A 25,090-nucleotide genomic window follows, 5' to 3' on the forward strand; every position below is an offset into this window, starting at 1 on the left:
CTTTTGAGAATTTTTCTGACCCTTTGTGTGTATTCTTTGCTGACCACAGTTTTCACACGTTCATGCTTGATGTTGTCCAGCTGTAATATGCCCAGATATTTATAGGCCTCTGGCTGGTGACACTTTATTGTTTGGCCATTGGGCATATTGATGCCCTCACTTTCCATGATTTTTCCCTTCTTCAATGCCACTGTCGAACATTTGTCCAAACCAAACTCCATGTTGATATCAGTGATTTTTCGATCTTGGCCTGAATTGCCTTTGTCCTGATGTCTTGCTCCTGGGCTGCAAGGATCAGGCCTTCTGTCTCCTTCTTCAGGGTCCCATTCGTGAGCCAGAGCCAGGTCTTCTATTATTATTATTATTATTGTTATTGTTATTATTATTATTATTATTATCCTGCCCACCACTCAAGGGAAGGCTTTCCTACGGGGACAATTTCATCCTAGATTTCATGTATTTCCTCCACCACAGACACCCCAGTTATAGAAAGCGCCGTGAACATGTCCTACTAATCCTGATATGCCGAAATGTGATTCCTGGAGGAGTTAGGGAACTTACCTTCCTTTCTGGGAGTTGTAGTTCACCCACAACCAGAGAAACTGAGACCTCCACCAATGATGGACCGGGACCAAACTTGGCACACAGAACCCCCAGGACTAACTCAACCTACTGGAGGGGTTGGAGAGGACCGGCTCAGCCTAGTGGGAGTTGTAGTTCACCCTCCAGCCAGAGAGCACACTCAACCCACCCATGTTGCATCCAGAGCAAACTAGCCCAACATCACAAACGTTTAAGTACTGGTGGACTTTCAGGGGGTTAACCTGGCAGGATGGGAGTTGTAGTTCACCCACAATCGTATGCATTTGGTACAATTAAAAAATGGGCTGGGCAATGGCAAGTGCCCAAGCTAATACTGTATAGTTCTCCCTGTTGTTTCTTTCCGGCCCTTTGCTCCTTGGGTAAAAGCCTCCCGGGAAAGTGGCCAAGTGCAAATGCAGAGGATCGCCTTCAAGCAACCCATCCGTTGCCGGTAATGGCGTTATATTGGGAAATGGTGTGCGCTTGAATGGCGGGGGGTGGGGTGGGGTGGGGCGGGTAGAGAACAGAACTGTTTTGCTCAGAACACATGCCTCATTCCAGGTGACGAATGTTGCCATTGGCCAGCTTGATTAGCATTGAATCGCCTTGCAGCTTCAAAGTCTGCCTGCTTCCTGCCTGGGGGAACCCTTTGTTGGGAGGTGTTAGCCGGCCCTGATTGTTACCTGTCTGGAATTCCCCTGTCTTCTGAGTTGTTGTTGTTGTTATTATTATTATTATTATTATTATTATTATTATTATTATTATTATTATTTCCCTCAGTTTAGACCCTATACCTCCTTTGAATCCTCTCTCCTCCTTGCAATAATAATAATAATAATAATAATAATAATAATAATAATAATAATAATAACTGGAAAACTGAACTGTTTGTTGGAAATGAAAGCTATGGACTTGTCAACATCAGGAGAGGAATTTTCCAGGGAGACTCATTGTCCCCTCTGCTTTTCATTATTGCCATGATCCCTCTGTCAATAATCTTACAAAAAACAAATCTCGGCTACCAAACATCTAAGAATTCTCACAAAATTTCGCATCTGATGTACATGGATGACCTGAAGCTGTATGGGAAAACGGAAACTGAAATCCAGTCTCTGACCAACACTGTCCGAATTTTTAGCACTGATATCAACATGGAGTTCGGTTTGGACAAATGTTCGACAGTGGCATTGAAGAAAGGAAAAAATCACTGAAACTGAGGGCATAAATATGCCTAATGGCCAAACAATCAAGTGTCACCAGCCAGAGGCCTATAAATATCTGGGCATATTACAGCTGGACAACATCAAGCATGAACATGTGAAAACTGTGGTCAGCAAAGAATACACACAAAGGGTCAGAAAAATTCTCAAAAGCAAGCTCAATGGAGGCAACACCATCAAGGCCATAAACACCTGGGCCATACCTGTCATAAGATATACTGCTGGCATCATAAACTGGACACAGGCGGAACTGGACAATTTGGACAGAAAAACAAGAAAACTCATGACCATTCATCACTCACTGCACCCTCGCAGTGATGTTGACCGGCTATATCTGCCTCGAAGATCAGGGGGCAGAGGACTCTTACAAGTCAAACAAGCAGTCAAAGAAGAAGAACATGCCCTGGCAGAAGATGGAAAGCAAAGGGAAGAACCTGCTTTGATTGAAGTCAAAAATCAGAAACTCCTCAAAGCACAGCAGACAAAGAATCAGTGCAAGAAAACAGCACTACAAACTAGAGCTGACAGCTGGCACAACAAAACATTGCATGAAAAGTTCCTTGACAAAACTGAAGGAAAATCTGACAAGGAGAAGACCTGGCTCTGGCTCACGAATGGGACCCTGAAGAAGGAAGGAGACAGAAGGCCTGATCCTTGCAGCCCAGGAGCAAGCCATCAGAACAAAGGCAATTCAGGCCAAGATCGAAAAATCAGCTGATGACCCAAAATGCAGACTGTGCAAGGAAACCGACGAAACCATTGATCATATCCTCAGCTGCTGTAAGAAAATCGCACAGACAGACTACAAACAGAGGCACAACTATGTGGCCCAAATGATCCATTGGAACTTATGCCTCAAGTACCACCTCCCAGCAGTAAAGAACTGGTGGGATCACAAACCTGCAAAAGTATTGGGAAATGAGCACGCAAAGATACTGTGGGACTTCCGAATCCAGATTGACAAAGTTCTGGAACACAACACACCAGACATCACAGTTGTGGAAAAGAAAAAGGTTTGGATCATTGATGTCGCCATCCCAGGTGACGAAAAACAACAGGAAAAACTCAGCCGCTATCAGGACCTCAAGATTGAACTGCAAAGACTCTGGCAGAAACCAGTGCAGGTGGTCCCGGTGGTGATGGGCACACTGGGTGCCGTGCCAAGAGATCTCAGCCGGCATTTGGAAACAACAGACATTGACAAAATCACAATCTGCCAACTGCAAAAGGCCGCCCTACGCATCATCCGAAAATACATCACACAGTCCTAGACGCTTGGGAAGTGTTTGACTTGTGATTTTGAGATACGAAATCCAGCATATCTATCTTGTTTGCTGTGTCATAATATAATAATAATAATAATAATAATAATAATAATAATAATAATAATAATAATAATAATATAATTTCCCTCAATTTATACCTTATTCCTACCCTGTCACCTCCTTGAGGAATGCTATCATCTAGATGATGATGTGGATTCCAGACCCTATGTAGACCCCAACTGGATGATTATGAGGATGTAGATTCTGGACCATATGTAGACCCTATCTAGATGATGATGGTGATGTGGATTCCGGAACCTATCTAGACCCCATCTAGATGATGATGATGATGATGTGGATCAATTGAGGGAAATAATGATGATGATGTGGATTCCAGGCCCTATCTAGACCCCATCTGGATGATTATGAGGATGTAGATTCCGGACCGTATCTAAACCCCATCTGGATGATGATGATGATGATGATGATGATGATGATGATGATGATGATGATGATATGGATCAATTCAGGGAAATAATGATGTTGGTGGATTCTGGACCCTATGTAGACCCCATCTGCATGATGATGATGATATGGATCAAATGAGATGATGATGAGGCTCTAGATGGGGCCTAAATAGAGTCTGTAATCCACATCGTCGTCGTCATTATCATAATTATTCCCCTCAATTGATCCACATTGAGACCCTATCTGGACCCTATGTAGACCCCATCTAGATGATGATAATGATGTGGATCTGGATCCTATGCAGACCCCATCTAGATGATGATAATGATGTGGATTCCAGACCCTATGTAGACCCTATCTAGATGATGATGGTGATGTGGATTCTGGACTCTATGCAGACCCCATCTAGATGATGATAATGATGTGGATCTGGATCCTATGCAGACCCCATCTAGATGATGATAATGATGTGGATCTGGATCCTATGCAGACCCCATCTAGATGATGATAATGATGTGGATTCCAGACCCTATGTAGACCCTATCTAGATGATGATGGTGATGTGGATTCTGGACTCTATGCAGACCCCATCTAGATGATGATAATGATGTGGATTCCAGACCCTATGTAGACCCTATCTAGATGACTACAAGGATGTGGATCTGGACCCTATGTAGACCCCATCTGGATGATGATAATGATGTGGATTCCAGACGCTATGTAGAACCTATCTAGATGATGATAGTGATGTGGATTCTGGACCCTATGTAGACCCCATCTAGATGACTCCAAGGATGTGGATCTGGACCCTGTGAAGACCCCATCTAGATGATGATAATGATGTAGATTCCAGACCCTATGTGGACCCTATCTAGATGACTACAAGGATGTGGATCTGGATCCTATGTAGACCCCATCTAGATTATGATGGTGATGTGGATTCCAGACCCTATGTAGACTCCATCTAGATGATGATAATGATGTGGATTCCAGACCCTATGTAGACCCCATCTAGATGATGATAATGAAGTGGATTCCAGACCCTATGTAGACCCCATCTAGATGACTACAAGGATGTGGATCTGGACCATATGTAGACCCCATCTAGATGATGATACTGATGTGGATTCCAGACCCTATGTGGACACTATCTAGATGACTACAAGGATGTGGATCTGGACCCTATGTAGACCCCATCTAGATGATGATAATGATGTGGATCTGGACCCTACGTAGACCCCATCTAGATGATGATAATGATGTGGATTCCAGACCCTATGTAGACTCCATCTAGATGATGATGGTGATGTGAATTCTGGATCCTATGTAGACCCCATCTAGATGATGATAATGATGTGGATTCCAGACTCTATGTGGACCCTATCTAGATGACTACAAGGATGTGGATCTGGACCCTATGTAGACCCTATCTAGATGATGATAATGATGTGGATTCCAGACCCTATGTGGACCCTATCTAGATGACTACAAGGATGTGGATCTGGACCCTATGTAGACCCCATCTAGATGATGATAATGATGTGGATTCCAGACCCTCTGTGGACACTATCTAGATGACTACAAGGATGTGGATCTGGACCCTGTGTAGACCCCATGGAGCTGATGATGGCACTGGGGACAGAGAGGTGAGCGGGAGGAAGAGGAGGAAGAGGAAGGAGGCCAGGACGAGGAGGTGGCTTCCCTCCCTCTTTCTCCCTTTCTGGTCCCCTTTTGCCGCCCACCCCGGACCCCCTTCGTGGCCTCCTTCCTCGCCGCGGCTCCAAGGAAGGCGGGGAAGGAGAAGAAGAAGAGGCAGAAGGAGCCGCAATGCAGAACTTCGGGAGGAAGGGCGGGAGGGAGGGAGGGAGGGAGGGAGGGGGAGGGCGGGTGGCCAGCAGCCTCGCCTCCCCTCCCTGGTCCCGATCCCCATACGGACTCCAAGGGGAGGAGGAGGCTCAGGAGAGACCCCGAAAGGGGCGAGGAGTGCGGGGAGAAAGTGGCGGAGGGCGCTGCGGGGAGCCAGGAGGCGGCGGCGGAGGAGGAGGAGGAGGTTCCCGGTCTTTGTCTCTTACCTCCTCGCGGGGCGGACCCCCGGCCGGCGTGAGCGTGGGCAGCTCCCCGGCCCCGGGAGGCTGGGGCGGGTCCTCGGCGTCCCCCGCGCGAGACATGGCTCCCCCCGGGGCCCCCGAGCATCCTGGGCGCCCCCGACACGCGCACGGAGCCACCGGAGCCTGCCTGCCTGCCTGCCGCTCTCGCAGCCTCCGACGCGGCTCCGCCCTCCGCCTAGCGGCCGCAAAGAGGCGCCGGGGCCTCTCCGGGAGGAAGGGCCCCCGAGGACATCCAGCCCAGCCCCGCCTGCCACCAAGGAAGACACTCTCCAAGCCCCCCCGACAGATGGCCAGCCAGCCACATACAATTCATGAGACCCCAAAGGACATCCAGTCCAGCCCCACTCTAACATAACACACAAGCCCTCCCGACAGATGGCCAGCCAGCCACATGCAATTGAATACATAAAAGGGAGGCACCACACAAGCCCTCCCGACAGATGGCCAGCCAGCCACATGCAATTGGATACATAAAAGGGAGGCACCACACAAGCCCTCCCGACAGATGGCCAGCCAGCCACATGCAATTGGATACATAAAAGGGAGGCACCACACAAGCCCTCCCGACAGATGGCCAGCCAGCCACATGCAATTGGATACATAAAAGGGAGGCACCACACAAGCCCTCCCGACAGATGGCCAGCCAGCCTCATAGACCCCAAAGGACATCCAGTCCAGCCCCTTCTGCCATAAAAGGAAGGCACCACCCAAGCCCTCCCGACAGATGGCCAGCCAGCCTCATATAATTAGAAGAGACCCCAAAGGACATCCAGTCCAACCCCCTTCTACTATAACAGAAGGCACCACCCAAGCCCTCCCAACAGATGGCCACGCAGTCTGTATTACATTAGAATTAGGAGGGAAACCCAAAGGCCTTCCAGTCCAAACCCCTTCCACTATCAAGGAAGGCACCATCCAAGCCCTCTTGACAGATGGCCAGCCAGCCTCCTACAGTTGGAAGATTATACATTAACTGGCTATTAAACATGAGAGGTGGGAGGGGACCCCAAAGGACATCCAGCCCAGCCCCCTTCTGCCATCAAAGGAAGGCACCATCCAAGCCACCCCCCCTCCCCGACAGATGGCCAGCCAGCCTCCTACAATTGGAAGATTATACATTAATTATACATTAGAGGTGGGAGGGGGCCACAAGGGCCATCCAGTCTGACCCCATTGTGCTAGGAAGAGGGCCAAGCAGGATATCCAGTCCAGCGCCCTTCTGCCATCAAGGAAGACACTATCAAAGCCCTCCCGGCAGATGACCAGGTGAGCTATTATACACATGGGTTGGAAGGGGACCCATCCAAGCCCTCCCGGCAGCCTTATACAGCCTTATACAATTGGTAGAAACCCCAAGGGCCATCCAGTCCAAACCGCTTATGCAAGGCAGATAGCCAGGTGGGTTATTATACATGCGAGTTGGAAGGGGACCCCAAAGGACATCCAGTCCAACCCACAGAAGGCACCACTCAAGCCCTCCCAACAGATGGCTTGGTTATTAGTTATCCGGTTAGTTATTAGTTGCCACAACTACTGCACTTTATCACACTCCACTCTTATTGATTGAACTCTGTAATGAGATCCTTAATTCCCTCTTGTAGAGTCTACTGAATTTTATCTTACAGTTTGTATATTATGTTCAGATTATTTTGATGTTGATGTTTTATGCTGGTTTGTATGTTTATACTATTTTACTTGTTTTTCATTGGTTTAATTATGCTGAATTTTATTGTATGTTGAAACTGGGCTTGTCCTCATGTGAGCCGCCCCGAGGCCCATCTGGGTAGATGGGAGCGGGATATGAAAATAAAGTTGTTATTATTATTATTATTATTATTATTATTATTGTTATTATTGTTATTATTATTTTATTGTATGACACAGCAAACAAGATAGACATGCTGGATTTCATATCACAAAATCACAAGTCGAACACTTCCCAAGTGTCTAGGATTGTGTGATGTATTTTCGGATGATGCGTGCAGATCCCAGTCGGGTGGCCTTTTGCAGTTGACAGATTGTGATTTCGTCAATGTCTATTGTTTCCAAATGCCGGCTGAGATCTTTTGGCACGGCACCCAGTGTGCCCATCACCACCGGGACCACCTGCACTGGTTTCTGCCAGAGTCTTTGAAGTTCAGTCTTGAGGTCCTGAGAGCGGCTGAGTTTTTCCTGTTGTTTTTCGTCAATGCGACTGTCACCTGGGATGGCAACATCAATGATCCAAACCTTGTTCTTTTCCACAACTGTGATGTCTGGTGTGTTGTGTTCCAAAACTTTGTCAGTCTGGATTCGGAAGTCCCACAGTATCTTTGCGTGCTCATATTCCAATACTTTTGCAGGTTTGTGATCCCACCAGTTCTTTGCTGCTGGAAGGTGGTACTTGAGGCATAAGTTCCAATGAATCATTTGGGCCACATAGTTGTGCCTCTGTTTGTAGTCTGTCTGTGCAATTTTATTATTATTATTATTATTACTATTATTATTATCATGGCCACGCAGTCTGTATTGCATTAGAGTTAGGAGTGAAACCCAAAGGCCTTCAAGTCCAAACTCCTTCAGTTATCAAGGAAGGCACCATCCAAGCCCTCTTGACAGATGGCCAGCCAGCCTCCTACAATTGGAAGATTATATATTAACTGACTATTAGATATGAAAGATGGGAGGGGACCCCAAGGGGCATCCAGTCCAACCCCCTTCTTTCTCCCAGGCGGAAATATAATATCCCATCCCTCCAGCCTCAGACGTGTGAGTTTTCCAGCCACGTGAAATCACGCCATATGCTCTCGTGTGCACATTTGAGGTGTCCTGAAGGATTTGATGCCGCTGCGGTCTCTGAGCACAGATGGCAGAGAAGCATTTTGGAAGGAAAAGGCAGAAGAAGGACGTCATTTGCTGGGAAGAAGGAGGAGGAGGCCTGGGGACCCTGTAACATGACACGAGGCAGGTTGGCTTATATTTGGATCAGCTTATACGCGAGAATATATGGTACATTTATTATTTTTCTCTATTATTATTGGTATGACTACATTTATTATTTTTCTCTATTATTGTTGCTACTATTACATTTATTTCACTCTATTATTATTATTATTATTAATACATTTATTATTTCACTCTGATCTTATTATTATTAACTTTATTATTTTACTCTATTTATTATTACATGTATTATTTTCCTTATTTATTATTATTATTGCATGCATTATTTTACTCTATTATTATTATAAGGATACATAAGCACATTTACATTGAAGAAGATGAGAATAATGATTTGATCAGAGTTGGACAATCTTATCTTAAATTAGAGCTTTATTCAAAAACATTTAACCTACCAATGCCTCAATTAATGTAATTTTATTGGTATCTGTTTTTATTTCTGAAATTTACCGCTCTGGGCTTATACTGGAGTCAATGTTTTCCCAGTTCTTTTGTGTTAAAATTAGGTGCCTCGGCTTATATTCGGGTCAGCTTATACTCGAGTATATACAGTAAGTGTCTCAGCTTATATTCGGGTCAGCGTATACTCGAGTATATACAGTAGGTGCCTCGGCTTATATTCGGGTCGGCTTATACTCGAGTATATACAGTAGGTGCCTCGGCTTATATTCGGGTCGGCTTATACTCGAGTACATACAGTAGGTGCCTCGGCTTATATTCGGGTCGGCTTATACTCGAGTATATACAGTAGGTGCCTCGGCTTATATTCGGGTCGGCTTATACTCGAGTATATACAGTAGGTGTCTCGGCTTATATTTGGGTCGGCTTATACTTGAGTATATACTGTAGGTGTCTCGGCTTATATTCGGGTCGGCTTATACTCGAGTATATAAAGTAGGTGCCTCGGCTTATATTCGGGTCGGCTTATACTCGAGTATATAAAGTAGGTGCCTCGGCTTATATTCGGGTCGGCTTATACTCGAGTATATACAGTAGGTGCCTCGGCTTATATTCAGGTCGGCTTATACTCGAGTATATACAGTAGGTGTCTCGGCTTATATTTGGGTCAGCTTATACTTGAGTATATACGGTAGGTGCCTCGGCTTATATTCGGGTCGGCTTAAACTCGAGTATATACAGTAGGTGTCTCAGCTTATATTCGGGTTGGCTTATACTCAAGTATATACGGTAGATGCCTTGGCTTATACTCGAGTATATACAGTAGGTGCCTTGGCTTATATTCGGGTCGGCATATACTTGAGAATATACGGTATATTTCTAGGGCTGGGAGCCAAAACAAAACATTTTATTCAAAATACCAGGGGATGTTGCCTGGATGTGTTACCGTCCTGCTGGGAGGCTTCTCTCATGTCCCGGCAAGCTAGAGCTGACGGATGGGAGCTCACCCTTTCTCGTGGATTTGAATCCGCAGCCTTCAGATCAGCAACCCATTGAACCCATCCTCCACAAACACCATCCTGCCCACCACCCAAGTGGAGGGACAATTTCATTCTAGATTTTCTGTTTTTCCTCCACCACAGATTCCCCAGTGTTTTTGACTCTGGTCCTTCCAGGTGATTTGGAATCAAGGCTTTCAGTTTGCAAACCAACAGGTAAATAAGTCAACTTCTCCCCGCGCATGCGCCCTAGGACGGCGCTGTCTTTTCCCCACTTACAGGGTAAGCCCCGCCCCTTTGGAAGAGCTGCGAGAGATGGATAGGCCTCCTACCAATCCGCGGCAAGGCCCGCATAGAGGGAGCCAATGGAAGGCGAGGGGCGGAGCTTACTATGCTCTGAGGACGTGGCTCGGGCGCCGCTGAGGAGTTGCTTGGAGTTTGGAAGCGGGGCGAAAGCATGGCCTACCCGCCGGGCTACGGGGCCCCAGGTAGGGCGGGCGAGGGGCAGGGGAGCGGGCGGAGGGGTCTCCGAGGGAGACAAGGCCCCTGAGGGCCCAAGCCAGCGGGCCCGGGCCCAGCAGCACTGTCATAGGCCATTAGGCCCCAGCCTGAGGGCCTCCAGGCGTTGCGGACTTCAACTCCCAGAAGCCCCCGCCGCTTTGAAGAACTGCCGGGAATTCTGGGAGTTGAAGTCCAAAACGCCTGAGGGGCCCCAAAGTGGGAGTACTGCACTTTGGCGTTGAGTTAAACTCGACCTTTGGGCCTCCCTCGCCAGCTTGCCCAGTGGCCAGGAATTCTGGGAGCTTTAGTACACTGTATTAATAATGTTGTAATATTATACAGTAGAGTCTCACTTATCCAAGCTAAACGGGCCGGCAGAAGCTTGGATAAGCGAATATCTTGGATAATAAGGAGGGATTAAGGAAGAGCCTGTTAAACATCAAATTAGGTTATGATTTTACAAATTAAGCACCAAAACTTCATGTTATACAACAAAATTGACAGAAAAAGTAGTTCAATACGCAGTCATGTTATGTTGTAATTACTGTATTTACGAATTTAGCACCAAATATAACGATATATTGAAAACATTGACTATAAAAATGCCTTTGATAATCCAGAACCTTGGATAACCGAGTCTTGGATAACTGAGACTCTACTGTATATTATATGTACCACAACTTGTGATAATAGTACACTATAGTATGTTATTATTATAGCCTAAAATACTGGTAGTGTATTATTATTATTATTATTATAGTAATAATAGTATAATATACTGGTAATTATTATTATTATGGTAATAATAGTATAATATACTGGTAGTCTATTATTATTATCGTAATAATAGTATGATATACTGGTAGCGTATTATTATTATTATCGTAATAATAGTAATATTATATTACCAGTAATATATTAATACTGGTACTGTATTATGCCCCTGGTGGCACAGTGTATTAAAGCACTGAGTTGCTGAACTTGCAGACTGAAAGGCCCCAGGTTCGAATCCAGGGACCAGAGTGCCAACCTAGCAGTTCGAAAACATGCAAATGTGAGTAGATCAATAAGTACCACTCCAGCGGGAAGGTAACGGCGCTCCATGCAGTCATGCTGGCCACATGACCTTGGAGGTGTCTATGGACAACGCCGGCTCTTCAGCTTAGAAATGGAGATGAGCACCAACCCCCAGAGTCGGACACGACTGGACTTAACGTCAGGGGAAACCTTTACCTTTATTATTATTATAGTAAATATAATACACTGGTACTGTACTGTATTATTATAGTAATAATAGTATATTATACTGGTAGTGTATTATTATTATTATTATTATTATTGTTATTATAGTAATAATATGCTGGTACTGTATTAGTATTTTTATAGTAATAATAGTATAATGTACTGGTAGTGTATTATTATTATTACTGTTATTATTATTTACTTTATTTATATACTGTTTTTCCTCACCCCTGGGGGGGACTCAGAGCAGTTTGCTACATAATAACGGCAAAATTTATTTATTTATTTATTACAATACTTATATCCCGCCCTTCTCACCCAGGGCGGCTTACAATAAAACACAGTATAAAAATATTACAGGCAATTCAATCCGTTAAACATTAAATACATTAAACATTGATAAAAATATGCAGTGCATATTGAAATGGTGATGGATTTTGTTATTATTCCACTGGTATTTATAATAAAAACATATTTTTTAAAAAGATAAAAATATGCATATAAATACACAGTTGGCGCATTTCGAATCTGATAACTGGTCTGTCATTGAGTTCTAAGATGGTGATAATTGATGCTGCTGTTATTAATCGAAAGCCAAATTCAATGCCAAATCAATGTTTGCCCACAAACACAAAGATATACAATGTCAGTGATAGATCTACTATTATATACAGTATATATCAGTATTACATAAAATATGATTGGTACAGCATTTCCAGTTGCAATGGTATTGCTCTGTACATCTGAATAATTTCTAACTTGAACAGTGTGTGTTCTATACATAAACTTGTAGCTTGTAAAATCAATGTTTTGAACTGACAAGCACGGATAACACAACCGCTTTCGACTCTAGGTCTTCCTCAGGTGAATTTATCGGCTCAACATATTGGGAGTTGTAGTTGCTGGGACCCACTTTAGATGTAAACTAAGCAGCAGACACAACTCCTCTTTGTTGTGCCTCCTTCTGCAGGTTCCAAACACAGGACGAGGGTCCCTCCAATGCCGCAGAGCCCGGATGCCCCCCAACTGTTTGACGACACCAGTTCGACCTATGGCCTGCCGCAGGCGGGGTACCCCACCCCAGGAATCGACATGGGCTTCAACCAGATCTTTGCAGACCCCGTGGCCAACGTCGCCATGGCCTACGGCACCAGCATCGCATCCCAAGGCAAAGATATCATGCACAAGGAGGTGAGTGCAGCAGGACTCACAGCAGCTTACAAGTTATATGTACATACAATATATTATATTATTAGCATAGCATCCTATTAGCATTATATATTACTATATTGTACTATACCACTATACTGCAATATTATTAGAAATATTACATGTAATATATAATATACAATTATAATAGTGTATTATATTACATTATAATATTATTATCAATACTATATGTATATACAATATATTATTAGCATAGCACAGTATATATTACCACTATACTGCAATATTATTAGTAATATTACACATAATATATAATATACAATTATTATAGTGTATTATTGTTAGTATTACATTGTATTTCATTTTAATATTATGATCAATATTCTATGTCCATACATAGAATATATTATATTATTATATTATTAGCATAGCACCATATATTATATTATTAGCATAGCACAATATTACTATAGTGTACTAGTCCACTATATTGCGATATTATTAGAAATATTACATATATAATATACAATTATAATAGTGTATTATTATAGTTTTACATTATAATATTATCAATACTATATGTATATACAATATGTTATATTATTAGTAATATTACACATAATATATTATATACGATTATTATAGTGTATTATGTTGTATTACATGATAATATTATGATCAATGTTCTATGTCCATACAATATATTATATTATTAGCATAGCACAATATTACTATAGTGTACTAGTCCACTATATTGCGATATTATTAGAAATATTACATATATAATATACAATTATAATAGTGTATTATTATAGTTTTACATTATAATATTATCAATACTATATGTATATACAATATGTTATATTATTAGTAATATTACACATAATATATTATATACGATTATTATAGTGTATTATGTTGTATTACATGATAATATTATGATCAATATTCTATGTCCATACAATATATTATATTATTAGCATAGCACAATATTACTATAGTGTACTAGGCCACTATATTGCGATATTATTAGAAATATTACATGTAATATATAATATACAATTATAATAGTGTATTATTATTATATTGTACTATGCCACTATACTGCAATATTATTAGAAATATTACATGTAATATATAATATACAATTATAATATTTATTTATTTACAGCATTTATATTCCGCCCTTCTCACCCCGAAGGGGACTCAGGGCAGATCATATTGCACACATAAAGGCAAACATTCAATGCCATAACATAGAACAGAGACAGAGACAAGACGCAGGCATGGGCTGGCCTCGAACTCATGACCTCTTGGTCAGAGTGATTTGTTGCAGCTGGCTTGCTATCCAGCCTGCGCCACAGCCCGGCCTGTGTATTATTATTATATTGTTTTACATTATAATATTATTATCAATATTATATGTATATACAATATACATATAATAGCACAATATTAGCATTATATATTACTATATTGTACTATGCCACTATACTACAGTCATATTACATGTAATATATAATTAATATATAAAATAATAATATATAATGTATAATTAATATTATATAATAATAATTAATATATAAAAGCACCCTATTATTCGAGATACTTATATGGTGGGAAAGTGTCTTCAAATCAATGAAATACAGCACTTGAAGTAATATATGGATGTGCAGACACTTAAGTAGGAGTGAACGCTCTCACCTCTTCAGCCCTGTCTTTGGCTCTTGCTTCCACTCATCAGATCCACCGGTTCATGTCCATTAACAAGTTGAAGTACTTCTTTGCAGTGGACACTACATACGTGATGAAGAAGCTGGCTCTTCTGGTTTTCCCTTACATGCACCAGGTAGAGAGGCATTTTATATCTTCAATTTGAAATTCTTGGGTTTTAGAGAATGGGGAGGCCTACTGTTGCAAATGGGGTCTGACCACTATTAAAATTGATCTTGCTTTGTCTGTTTAAGGCAGTGGTTCTCAACCTTCCTAATACAGTTCCTCATATTGTGATGATCCTCAACCATAACATTATTTTCGTTGTTACTTCATAACTGTAATTTTACTACTGTTATGAATCGTAATGTAAATATTTGATATGCAGGATGTATTTTCATTCACTGGATCACATTTGGCACAAATACCTGATACGCCCAAATTGGGGTTGCGGGGGGGGGGGGGGTTGACTTTTGTCATTTGGGAGTTGAAATGCAATGCGTCACTATTTCAAAACGAGCTCCATCCAGGCAGGAGGTCTCTGATAGTCTACCCACAGATGTGGTGGTCTTCTTTCAGAACTGGGAGGTCCGCTACCATCGCGACTTGCCTCTCACGCCCAGGCAGGATGTCAATGCGCCCGACCTCTATATTCCAAGTGAGTACAAAGATACTGTGTATAAATATATTATAATAAATATTGCAATGTATTATATATATAAAGGTGAAGGTTTTCCCCTGATGTTAAGTCCAGTCGTGACCGACTTGGGGTTGGTGCTCATCTCCATTTCTAAGCCGAAGAGCCAGCGTTGTCCGTAGACACCTCCAAGGTCATGTGGCCAGCATGACTGCATGGAGCGCCCTTACCTTTCCGCCAGAGCGGTACCTATTGATCTACTCACATTGGCATGTTTTCCAACTGCTAGGTTGGCAGGAGCTGGGGCTGAGAGTGGGTGCTCATTCCACTCCTGGGATTTGAACCTGGGACCCTTTGGTCTGCAAGTTCAGCAGCTCAGCGGCGCTCCATGCAGTCATGCCGGCCACATGACCTTGGAGGTGTCTATGGACAACGCCAGCTCTTTGGCTTAGAAATGGAGATGAGCACCAACCCCCAGAGTCAGACACGACTGGACTTAACGTCAGGGGAAACCTTTACCTTTACCTATTATATATAATATGTGTGTGTGTATATATATATAATATACTTGAAGATATTATGTGGGTTCTTTGATGATACTATGCATAATATAATAAAATATAATACAGTATATTATACTATAATAAATATTGCAATGTAATATATATATATATATATATATATATATATATATATATATATATATATCTTTGAATAATTACTGTATATACTCGAGTATAAGCCGACCCGAATATAAGCCGAGGCACCTAATTTTACCACAAAAAAACTGGGAAAACATTGACTCCAGTATAAGCCGAGGGTGGTAAATTTCAGAAGTAAAAATAGATACCAATAACATTACATTAATTGAGGCATTGGTAGGTTAAATGTTTTTGAATATTTAGATAAAGCTCAAATTTAAGATAAGACTGTCCAACTCTGATCAAATGATTATTCTCATCTTCAATGTAAATGTGCTTATGTATCCTTTTAATAATAATAGATTAAAATAATAAATGTAACAATAATTGTATTGAGTGAAATAATAAATGTATTAATAATAATAAAAATTGAGGAAAATAAATGTAATAGTAACAATATTAATAGAGTGAAATAATCAATGTAATAATAATAAATAGAGTAAAATAATAAATGTAATAATACCAATAATAATAGAGAAACATAATAAATGTACTATATATACTTGAGTATAAGCTGACTCGAATATAAGCCAACAAGGACCCTAACCCAAGTATAAGCCGAGGGGGGCTTTTTCAGTCCTAAAAAAGGGCTGAAAAACTCGGCTTATACTCGAATATATACAGTATATTTTATATGTGTGTGTGTGTGTGTGTGTGTGTGTGTATAATATATTTGAAGATACTATGTGGGTTCTTTGATGATACTACCCTGTTTCCCCAAAAATAAGACAGTGTCTTATATTCATTTTTGCTCCCAAAGATGCGCTAGGTCTTATTTTCAGGGGATGTATTATTTTTCCACATACATTCAAATTTATGGTTGAATTTTTTAAAAAATGAAAATTTATTATCTACTGTACAGTAGTTGTCATCACAAACCAGCGTAACCAAACTGTGAACCCTTTCAAGAATGTCCATATTATATTTTATTGCTATACTGTTTTTAAATTACTGTTTTAAATTTCTGTTTGTATGTAAATTTATGTTGCTGTTGGGCTTGTCCCTGTGTAAGCTGCCCTGAGTCCCTTCTGGGAGATGGAGGTGGGATACAAGAATAAAGTTCTATTATTATTATTATTATTATTATTACTTCTTGTTACTACCTTTATTTCCATGTACAACAATCTATGGTATGTACATTTATCGATCCTGCATGCTTCCAAACAAAAACTTTACTAGGTCTTACTTTCGGGGGAGGCCTTATATTTAGCAATTCAGCAAAACTTCTACTAGGTCTTATTTTCTGGGGATGTCTTATTTTCAGGGAAACAGGGTATGCATAATATAATAAAATATAATACAGTATATTATACTATAATAAATATTGCAATCTATTTTATATATATATGTGTGTGTGTGTGTGTGTGTGTGTATATATATAATCTAATATCTCTTTGAATAGATTACTTTGTTTCTTAGATGATATTGCGCATAATACAAAATATAGCATATTATAATAAATCTTGCAATACGTGTGTGTATACATATATATTTAATATGTCTTTGAAGATATTATGTGGTTTCTTTCAAGATATTACACATAATATAATAAAATATAATATAGTATATTATAAATATTTCAATGTGTGGAAGAGCCTTGAGTCTACACTGCCATATAATCCAGTTCAAATCAGATAATCCGTATTTTATAGGCAGTGTGGAAGAGGCCTGATTGAAGCGGCCCTGGGCGCCATTAAATGGCTGAGTGGATTGCTAGGAGACAAAGTGGGCAGAGCTTAGCCTTTTAACTGGCAGCAATGGGGGAAAAAAAACAATTATTCCTCTCCCTCTAATTAGGACTTTATTTTTCTTGTTTTTTTTGATGTCTGAACACAGCGGGGATGACCATGTCTTTTGTGGCCGTTTCATGGGTTTTGGGTGTTTAGTTTCGCTGTTTACTTTAAGGCAGAAATGGTCAGAACATTTTTTTAACATTTTATTTATGATTTTCCAATTACATATAAAAACTCATGAAAACAGAGCAACAAAAAAAAGCAAATAGGGAAGAATCGTGTAAGATTGAACAGAAAAGAGAAAGGAAAAAGGAAAAAAAAAAGATCCATATATACATACCGAAAAACATACAGCTATGTATATGTGTATGCCTGTATAGGCTAAAGCATTTATATATATGTGTGTGTGTGTGTTTAGAATTTGACACTTGATTTTTTTTGTGCTTTTGTGATCTTAAGCTTCAAAAGAATGTATATTTTTTGAAACTCCCCTTCAGGTATGGCCTTTATCACCTATATTCTGTTGGCCGGGATGGCCCTTGGTCTACAGAAGAGGTAAGAGTCTGAGCGTCCATCCACATCTTTTTGGCAGTTATTGGGAATACATTTCCAAATAAGAGTATTCATGTGGAGAGAATGTTTGGGGGCAAAAAATGCATTTTCATGCGAAGTCACCCTATTTTACATAGGACAATGATGGGTCTGGAGGCCACATTTGGTCTAGATCCATCAAGCCATGGAGGAGCCTTTGTGGGATATTTATTTATTACAATTTTATTATTTATTACAGTACTTGTATCCCGCCCTTCTCACCCGATAGGGGACTCAGTGTGGCTTGGATAAACCAAGCAACATACATATAATAATAATAATAATAATAATAATAATAATAATAATAATAATAATAATAATAATAATAATACATTTATACATTATATAATAATAAATTTAGCTCTGGATAGCACAAGGAAGGGTTAGCACTCTTCCAACTCTGGGATTTGATGGAAGGCATCCAGTAATGTGTCTGTTGTGAGAAACATGGCTTCTCCTTCCAGGTTTTCTCCGGAGGTGCTTGGGATGTGCGCCAGCACCGCCTTTGTGTGGGTGGTCATCGAAGTCCTTGCGCTCCTCCTGGGCCTCTACTTGGCCACGGTTCACAGCGACCTCGGCACATTCGACTTGTTGGCTTACTGCGGCTACAAATATGTCGGGTAAGTCCCAGATCTATTACCTCCCCCTCCCATCCTTCATTAAAAGCCATCTCTGCTTGTTCCACTTCCATCCATTACATATAATTATTGTAATGTAGTTCCTAATCGATCGTCCACAATCTTTTCTGGGTCATTGGGTGGTTTGGGTTTGCCGTTACTTTGACTCCTGAAGCTAATAAATGGCTTCCATATCTTCTCAAAGAGATCATTTTGTGATTATTATTATTATTGCTAATCTATATCAGGGGTCCTCAAACTTTTTAAGCCGGGGGCCGGTCCACAATCCTTCAGACTGTTGATGGGCCGGATTATCATTTGAAAAAAAAAATACAAACAAATTCCGATGCACACTGTACATGTCTTATTTGTAGTGCAAAAACAAACAAACAACAACATTGAAAGAACAATATAATATTTAAAAATAAAAATAATTTTAACCAACATACATTTATCAGGATTTCAATGGGAAGTGTACTCCTGCTTCTGGCCAATGAGATAATCAAGTTAATTAGGGTTGTTGTTGTTGTTGTTGTTGTTGTTGTTGTGTGCCTTCAAGTCATTTCAAACTTTGGGCAAGCCTAAGTCTAAAATGTATTTATTTATTTATTTATTTATTTGCTGCATTTATTTACTACATTTGTATCACATCCTTCTCACCCCAAAGGGGACTCAGAGTGGCTTACAAATTATATGTACATACAATATATTATATTATTAGCATAACACAATATTAGCATTATATATTACTTTATTGAACTATACCACTATACTGTAATATAATATAGTAATATTATATGTAATATAGAATTAATATTATTATATGGTATTACTATTAGTGTTATATTGTATTACATTATAATATTATTATCAATATTATATGTATATACAATATATTATATTATAAAACTGAGGGCAGGGGCCAGGTAAATGACCTCGGAGGGCCGCATCCAGCCCCCGGGCCTTAGTTTGGGGACCCCTGCTCTATATAAATAAAAATATAATGTCCATCCATTAGGGACATCATATCTCCCAAACTAATCCACCGATTGCTATGAAATTTGGACACAACATAGCATTCAAACTGACGAGTGTTTTAAGCCTACTCTCACAAACCTGACCCACCTAAGAAAGGTAAAAACAAACCCCTTGGCTTTTTCAGCTGCTGCATCACCTTGTTGGCTCATGTCTAGCTAGTGGTCTATTAAGATGATGGTAATGATAATAACAATAGTAGAGTCATGGCTACTCTATTCAGTGACCCCTTTCTATTTTCTAGGATGATCCTTGCTGTGATAGGCGGCTTGATCTTCGGCAGCAACGGGTATTATATAGCCTGGGCCTGGGCCTCTTGTGCCCTGATGTATTTCATGGTGAGTACTTTCACGTGGGAAAAGATTATGATGGAGTCGGCCTCTGAATTAGCTGTTGTTATGACATTTTTAGGGTGACTTTCCTCCATTTTTGAGAAGTTTTTTAAAAAGTTGCTTTTTTAGCTATTTGTGCAGTCCTAATGTTACAAACCTCTATTTGGGGGCCTGTGCTTCGAACTGTCAGCCTCTTGATTGACAAGATTTTAATGCAGCTGCTTGCTGTGAGCTGAAAGCCCAACCAAAAGTATTCTGCTTTTGCATATTTTGGATTCTCTGCTGTTTTTGGGTCGTTTTCCATAACACCCCAAAAATCCTACTTCACGCTCTGCTTGCTGTGAGCTGAATGCCCAACCATATGTATCCTGCTTTTGTGTGTTTTGGATTCTCTGCTGTTTCTGTGTAGTTTTCCCTACCACCCAGAAAATCTTACTTCATGATCTGCTTGCTGTGAGCTGAATTCTCAATGAAAAGTATCCTGCTTTTGTGTGTTTTGGATTCTCTTGCTGTTTTTGTATAGTTTCCCCTACCACCCAGAAAATCCTACTTCATGATCTGCTTGCTGTGAGCTGAATTCTCAATCAAAAGTATCCTGCTTTTGTGTGTTTTGGATTCTCTTGCTGTTTTTGTAGTTTCCCCTACCACCCAGAAAATCCTGCTTCATGCTGTGCTTGCTGTGAGCTGAATTCTCAACCAAAATTTCCTGCTTTTGCGTCTTTTGGGTTCTCTGCTGTTTCTGTATAGTTTTCCTTACCACCCAGAAATCCTACTTCACACTCTGCTTGCTGTGAGCTGAATTCTCAACCAAAAGTATCCTGCTTTTGTGTGTTTTGGATTCTCTGGGTAGTTTTCCCTAAGACCCAGAAAATCCTACTTCACACTCTGCTTGCTGTGAGCTGAATGCCCAACCAAAAGTATCCTGCTTTTGCATATTTTGGATTCTCTGGGTAGTTTTCCCTAAGACCCAGAAAATCCTAAGAGTCCCAACCTTTCTCAGGTACGTTCCTTGCGGATGAAGATCCTCCCTTCGATGGTGCAAGAGGGGCTAAGCCGACCCAGCGGGCGGGCGCAGATGTATGTGACTCTTGCGGCCGCGGCCTTCCAGCCCCTGATCCTCTATTGGCTGACGGTGCAGCTGGTGCATTGAAACCCGGCGGAGTCAGGTGCTGGACTATGGGACTGCCCTTTGGAAACTGGGGACATGTGCGGCTTGTCTCTGCCAGATTTCAGAGTATGTGCTCCGTGTCTTCAGTATCGTCCTTGACGGTCTTTGGAGGAGGAAAACAATCAGAGATGCGAAGTTAGGAAGTAGCGACACCACGCCTACCACATCCCAGGCTCTGTACTGGCCCAAAGGTGCGAGAGTCTCGGTCTGTTTCATTTCTCTTTACTCAGAACTTTCTCAGGACTGATAGGAATCAGGAGTATAATTTGTCCCCTGGATCAGCCTCCTTTCTCCGTCTCTTTTCTCCCTACCTTTGCTTCTTCCAATTTGGGAAAACAGATTGGATCTGGCTTTTGTTTGGAGTAGACATGGATAGGGCTTGGGCGTTTTTGTTTCAGTTTTGAGCAGTAAAGACTTGACATTCTCTTGTTCACAACTTAGGCCACTGTTGCACAACCCACATGGGTTTTATCGTTCATATATATATGTTTTGTGTTTCATTCCCATTCTACTAAATCCAAACCTGCAAAGTCAATGCTCATCAAGGTGGCCAATTGAAACATTTCACGCCTGCCTCAAACAGACAAGAGTTCTTTCTTTCTCCCACCCTCTTGCCTAGCTTCCAACAGACCTCACAATCTCTGAGGAGGCCTGCCGTAGATGCAGGCAAAACGTCAGGAGAGAATGCTTCTGGAACATGGTCGTACAGCTTGGAAAAGGCACAACCCAACTCTCTATGTTAGGGCTATACTCATAATGGCCTGCAGATGGCAGTAGACACTTCAAAAGGACTCAGAAAATTTTATTGAAGGCTTTCATGAGTTTTCCGAACTGTGTGGCCATGTTCCAGAAGCATTCCCTCCTGATGTTTCACCCGTATCTATGCCAGGCATCCTCAGAGGTTGAGGGGTCTGTTGGAAACTTACTTACTTACTTGGCCGGAATCACTAGGTTGCAGTCAGTTTTCCAGGCTGTACAGCCATGTTCTGGAAGCATTCTCTCCTGACATTTCGCCCCTACCTATGGCAGGCATCCTCAGAGTTTGTGAGGTCAGTTGGAAACTAGGCAAGTGGGGTATATATTTCTGAACTTTGAGTAGCTGAGTTTTCCGAGCTGTCTGGTCACGTTCCGGAAGCATTCTCTCCTGACGTTTCGCCCGCATCTATGCCAGGCATCCTCAGAGTTTGAGGGGTCTGCTGGAAACTAAGTGAGTGAGTGTATTATCGAAGGCTTGCATGGCCGGAATCACTAGGTTGCGGTCAGTTTTCCAGGCTGTACGGCCATGTTCTGGAAGCATTCTCTCCTGACATTTCGCCCCCACCTATGGCAGGCATCCTCAGAGGTTGTGAGGTCGGCTGGAAACTAGGCAAGTGAGGTATATATTTCTGAACTTTGAGTAGCAGTGAGTTTTCCTTGCTGTCTGGCCACGTTCCGGAAGCATTCTCTCCTGACGTTTTGTCCACATCTATGGCAGGCATACTCAGAGGTGGTCATACCTCACAACCTCTGGGGATGCCTGCCATAGATGGGAGAGAAACATCAGGAGAGAATGTTTCTGGGACATAGACAGCCCGGAAAACTCACCGCAACTAAGTAAGTGAGGTTTATATATCAGGCAAAACATCAGGAGGGAATGCTTTGGGAACATGGCTGTACAGCGGGGAAGACTCAGGAAATGCTTTGGGCCAGTACTTAGCTGGGTTTAAGGGTACGCTTTTGGCATTTTTGGAATGCTTTCTCCCTTGCGGACGGTTCCTCCCCCTTTTGCGATATCCACCAATCTCTCAGCAAGTGCCTGAAGAAGAGGGAACCCCACATGCAACACAACAAACATGTGAGTGAGAAGCTGGTGCCACACTTTCCTCATCCTCTCGAGCTTTTCAAAATATTTATTTGGGAGGAAAGAAATTCAGTCTGGAATGTAGCGATGGAGGTGACTTTCCTCTCCTCGCCGTAGCTTTCATTGCTGCAACGTGTGACACAGACTTGGCTGCGATTCCCATCGTCCCCAAAGTATTGTGGTCTGGAGACAGGAGAAACCATCTTGCTCGTTTGGAGGTGACTGATAATTATGGATAATAATATTTGAATGTTTGATGTTCACGAGCCAGATTGGATCAAATTGGGCTAGAAGAGGCCAACTTGGGCCCTCCCTCCAGGTGTTTTGGACTCCAACTCCCACCATTCCTAACAGCCTCAGGCCCTTTCCTTTTCCCCCTTGGCTGCTTAATGGATCATCCACAATGTTTTCTGGGTCATTTGATGGTTTGGATGCCGTTACTTTGACGTCTGAAGCTCATAAATGGTTTCCATGTCTTCTCAAAGAGATCATTTTGTGATTATTATTATTATTATTATTATTATTATTATTGCTAATCATCTATATAAATAAAAATACAGGGTGCTTGAAAAAACTCCCTATTTCACCATTTAATTAAATGGTGAAATAAGGAGTTCTTTTTCAGACACCCTGTATAATGTCCGTCCGTTAGGGACATCATATCTCCCAAAATATTCCACCGCTTGCTATGAAATTTGGAAACATAGCATTCGAACTGACGAGTGTTTTAAGCCTACTCTCACAAACCTGACCCACCTGCGAAAGGTAAAAACAAGCCACTTTTTTTTTATCTGCTGCATCACCCTATTGGCTCATGTCTAGCTAGTGGTCTACTAAGATGATGGTGATGATAATAATGTCCCAATCGTATATAAATAGAAATCAGTGGTTCTTCTCTTGAAGTATAAGGACAAGTTTTTCATGTGAGTAAATGTCCATACTCGCCACAGAATAAAACTCCTTGCAATAAAAACAAGCTGATCCACCTACCCAGAAAACTGATTGTGAACTTCTCGCCTTAAAAGTTGAACCTTTTCTGTTTATTTAAACCCAACCGCCTGACAAAGACTCCTGTGAATTGAAACCGGTTGCAGGTTTGAGTCAAGTTATATGGAAACTGGAGTCTACTCATATAATAAAGAATAGGACATTTACTCACATGAAAAACTTGTCCTTATACTTCAAGAGAAGAACCACTGATTTCTACTTATATACGATTGCGACAGTCCTGTTTTTTGGATATACATTGAGTTCTTTGGATATACATTGAGTTTGTTTGATTATTTTCATATCACCACAAGCAGTGGATTTTGGTCTTCATAGTTTAGAGGAACCCATTGTCCTTTTAGGTAATGATAATAATAGCATTCGAACGGACGAGTGTTTTAAGCCTACTCTCACAAACCTGATCCACCTGAGGAAGGTAAAAACGAACCCCTTGGCTTTTTCAGCTGCTGCATCACCCTGTTGGCTCATGTCTAGCTAGTGGTCTACTAAGATGATGGTAATGATAATAGCATTCGAACTGATGAGTGTTTTAAGCCTACTCTCACAAACCTTACCCACCTGAGGAAGGTAAAAGCGAATCCCTTTTACCATCCTATGAGAGGCTTCTCTATATATCTGTGGAAGGTCCAGGGTGGGGAAAAGGAAGGGGCCTGAGGCTGTCAGGAATGGTGGGAGTTGGGAGTCCAAAACACCTGGGCCAATGTTTGCCCATGCCGGGGTAGAAGCCCACCCTGATATTCTCAAATAGTAATATTAACCAATTCCCTCTTCATGTGTGTATACTTGGAGAAATGCGATGAATAAACTATTTCTTTCACCTTT

The 25,090-nt window shown here is 41.4% G+C and overlaps 2 protein-coding genes across 4 annotated transcripts in view; one reads left to right on the forward strand and one right to left on the reverse strand.

Moving 5' to 3' along the window:
• Positions 1-5,947, reverse strand: part of tmem151a (transmembrane protein 151A) — a 19,691-nt gene extending 13,744 nt beyond the window's left edge. Inside the window, exon 1 of the mRNA XM_062964894.1 lies at positions 5,608-5,947. Coding sequence (XP_062820964.1) covers positions 5,608-5,703 — 96 coding nt within the window. The 5' untranslated portion in view covers positions 5,704-5,947. The remainder of the gene's footprint in view (positions 1-5,607) is intronic.
• Positions 5,936-25,090, forward strand: yif1a (Yip1 interacting factor homolog A, membrane trafficking protein). Of its 3 annotated transcripts, none has more exons than XM_062964891.1 (10): positions 5,936-6,909; positions 8,354-8,631; positions 10,125-10,196; positions 12,694-12,914; positions 14,638-14,742; positions 15,186-15,264; positions 18,175-18,232; positions 18,733-18,888; positions 20,165-20,258; positions 21,253-25,090. In XM_062964891.1, exons 1-10 carry the CDS (start codon positions 6,902-6,904, stop codon positions 21,400-21,402), a joined length of 1,221 nt encoding a protein of 406 aa, XP_062820961.1. In that variant the 5' UTR covers positions 5,936-6,901; the 3' UTR covers positions 21,403-25,090. The 3 variants fall into 3 exon arrangements, with proteins under 3 accessions (XP_062820961.1, XP_062820962.1, XP_062820963.1); XM_062964892.1 differs by having other exon boundaries at positions 8,354-8,586; XM_062964893.1 differs by lacking the exons at positions 5,936-6,909; positions 8,354-8,631; positions 10,125-10,196 and adding an exon at positions 10,328-10,468.

The sequence above is a fragment of the Anolis carolinensis genome, unplaced genomic scaffold, assembly GCF_035594765.1.
Source record: "Anolis carolinensis isolate JA03-04 unplaced genomic scaffold, rAnoCar3.1.pri scaffold_14, whole genome shotgun sequence".
NCBI classification, from domain to species: Eukaryota; Metazoa; Chordata; class Lepidosauria; order Squamata; family Dactyloidae; genus Anolis; species Anolis carolinensis.